This window comes from Lontra canadensis, unplaced genomic scaffold (genome assembly GCF_010015895.1).
Source record: "Lontra canadensis isolate GAN:19392208 unplaced genomic scaffold, GSC_riverotter_1.0 scaffold3, whole genome shotgun sequence".
In the NCBI taxonomy this organism is placed as follows: domain Eukaryota; kingdom Metazoa; phylum Chordata; class Mammalia; order Carnivora; family Mustelidae; genus Lontra; species Lontra canadensis.
The window spans coordinates 31308225-31310804 of NW_022630997.1; the positions used below are offsets into that span (position 1 = coordinate 31308225).

Below are 2580 nucleotides of genomic sequence, written 5' to 3' on the forward strand. Positions count from 1 at the left end.
CTCGGTCATCCCCTCTACTACTCCTTCTCTGTCACTCCTTCCTAACCTGACTCTTATATTCTTTCCCATCTTTTCATCTTCTTAGACCAGCGAGTTGCTTTCTAACCTTCAGTTCATTAATTCTGTCTTTGATTCTTTCATCTATCCACTTGATTAGCATGGCTTTTACACCCAGATTTCTAAACCATTCCTTCCCAAAGCTAACTTGTTCTTTATTTTATCATTTCTTGTTATTTTTTTTTCCTTTCTTCTCCTAGTCTTTTATTTGTTAAACAGTAATCTTTAACAATAAATGCCAAAGGAAAGCAACAAACAAAAGCAGGGATTTGCATAATAGATGGGAATGACGGTGAGCCATGGCAGACCAGAAGTTTCTGTTTTCTTCTGTGGGGCCAGGAGTCCACAATGTGGTGTGCTCATCTTTCTTTTCCCCCACAAAGGTCACAAACAGCTTAGAAGGGAGGCTGAACGCGATGACTGGTCCTAATTTTTGCTATTCAACCATTTTTCTTGATCTTGCTCTCTGACTCCGTACATTCCGGACTGTTCAATGGATTTGTAATAAACTTCCAAGATGAAGGGAAATTTCTTGCTCATCATTTGCCTGAAATCTTGGCTTGTGTTCATCTTATTAAATAAAAAATATGCTCCAAAAATGCCCAAGAGTTCAGCTACTAAAACTCCTTTAAAGATCTTCTTTGCCACTGGTTCCATAGTGCGGGCCATCCTGAGGTGCTGACACACAGGCTCATTTCTTGTTATTTTTACAAATATTGTTTTTTCCTCTATGGAGATCTCAAAATGCTTATTTTTTTTTTCTTATTTTCTCATATCTCCATTTCCTCTGAATGAATTCATCTCCTCATAGTTGATTTTAATTCTCACTCTTCTTATGATTAGTTTTTCCCAGTCCTTTGGAATTTTAGTCTGCAGTAGAAGTTCTTTTTTCTTTGTTGTTTTTACTGTGTTCATTTCCCATGCCCATCCCCACCTTTCCAGATCTTGTCATTGCTCCCACCCGGCCTTCTAAAGTGCTCATCCCCAAAACAAGCTTTGCAATGGCAGATTAGAGCTTTCGAAATGCCAGTATGGAAGACAGGGCCCGTTCAGTCAAGGGCCCAGGGCCTGGCCCAAGAACTGTCTTCCCAGCCTTCTCTGCACTACTTGCCTTCTTAGGGATGCAGGTGTTTCAAGCCTTAACCCCAAGTAGCAGTTCCAGTTTGTTCCAGACTCCTTTCACAGGTGGCTGGACCTACCCCACCTCCCAGTTCCTGATGTTCCCACCACAAACAAGGGGCCTTTGGTTCCCAGTCCTGCCCATATCAGAGCCCAGATCCAGTAAATCCAGCTTGTGCTGTGGGACCCCAGAAGACAGAAGCACTAACTGTGCAGGGGAGTCAGAGGAAGCTGAGAAGAAAAGGCAGGTTGGTGTAAAGGTCCCTACTCTGAGCCATGGCCAAAGCAGTTGTGACCCATGGAATGGACCTAGCACACCAAAGGAGAAGATGTGAAAACCAGGAACGCCTCTCAGTCCCTGGATGGGGAAACAGCATGAGGTGTTCGACACCCCAGAGTTGGGGGGGGGGGTGCTGGTCCACACAGGTTCCTTAGCCAGATCATTTGTCCCAAGGCAGGAAGACAAGAAAAAAAAATAAAAAAACAAAAAACAAAAAACCCTATGATTTGTGAAAGCACCAGAGGCCTAATGGCGACACCATGAGGCCAAACCTAAAAATGCACAGAGGAGGCAGCCCTTCTGCCTCCCTCCTTCCCTCACCTGGAAAGTCATCTTGGGCAAGCCCTCCATCCCAGGTGTAATGACATCTGGGTTAGCTGCCCAGATCATTAACATCTGTAACTAACATGCATGTGTCATTGGTCAGTTGTCACTCATATGACATTTTTCTGTAATATTCCCATTTAGGATGGATCTAAAGGATAAGCAGGAGCTCTCTAGGTTTGGGTTGTGCATTTCAGGAAGTGAGAACACTGGGACAGAATACTGGAAAGATGATGGGATCAGAGAAGAGTAGTGTGGGGTTAAGTGGCTGACAGCAGAAGAGCAGGCATGATTCGGAATTCTGAGATTTGTTCTGCTTTGTTGAGAAGCCTTTAGAGACTTTTTAGCAGAGAAGCAACAAGACAATATTTACATCTTAGAAATAAAACTGGAGGGTGTGTGGGTGAGCTGTCAGAGAGGAGAGATGAGAGTAGGGCAGCTACTACTGTCCACATGAAAGTGGATGAGAACCCACCATTCTGGAGACTTGGGGAGAGAAGGAAGAGAAAGACGGAAGGGGAAGAAGTGGGAAAAAGAAGAAGGAGAAGAGGAGAGGAGAGAGAGAAAATGCCTGACCCTCCACCAGCAGTGACATTGTGTCCACTTTCCCTTGCTAACCACACCTGTTTCTCCCCATTATCTCCAGTCTTCTGGCTCATAAAACAGCTTCCAAGCCAGCCCTCATCAGGAAGCAGCCTGTCACATACCCCCTCGCTGGAATCCGGATCTGGGTCACAGAATCAGGGCTGGCAGGGGTTACCATTCCTCCAACCATTCCTTCTAGTGTCTCTACATCCTGA

At 44.8% G+C, this 2580-nt stretch overlaps 1 protein-coding gene across 1 annotated transcript; it reads right to left on the reverse strand.

Moving 5' to 3' along the window:
- Positions 1 to 241: 241 nt before the first annotated feature.
- On the reverse strand, positions 242 to 741 carry LOC116879549 (protein CEBPZOS-like). The gene has a single exon (XM_032877899.1). The coding sequence runs from the start codon at positions 724 to 726 to the stop codon at positions 484 to 486; it is 243 nt and encodes an 80-aa protein (XP_032733790.1). The 5' UTR covers positions 727 to 741; the 3' UTR covers positions 242 to 483.
- Positions 742 to 2580: the final 1839 nt, after the last annotated feature.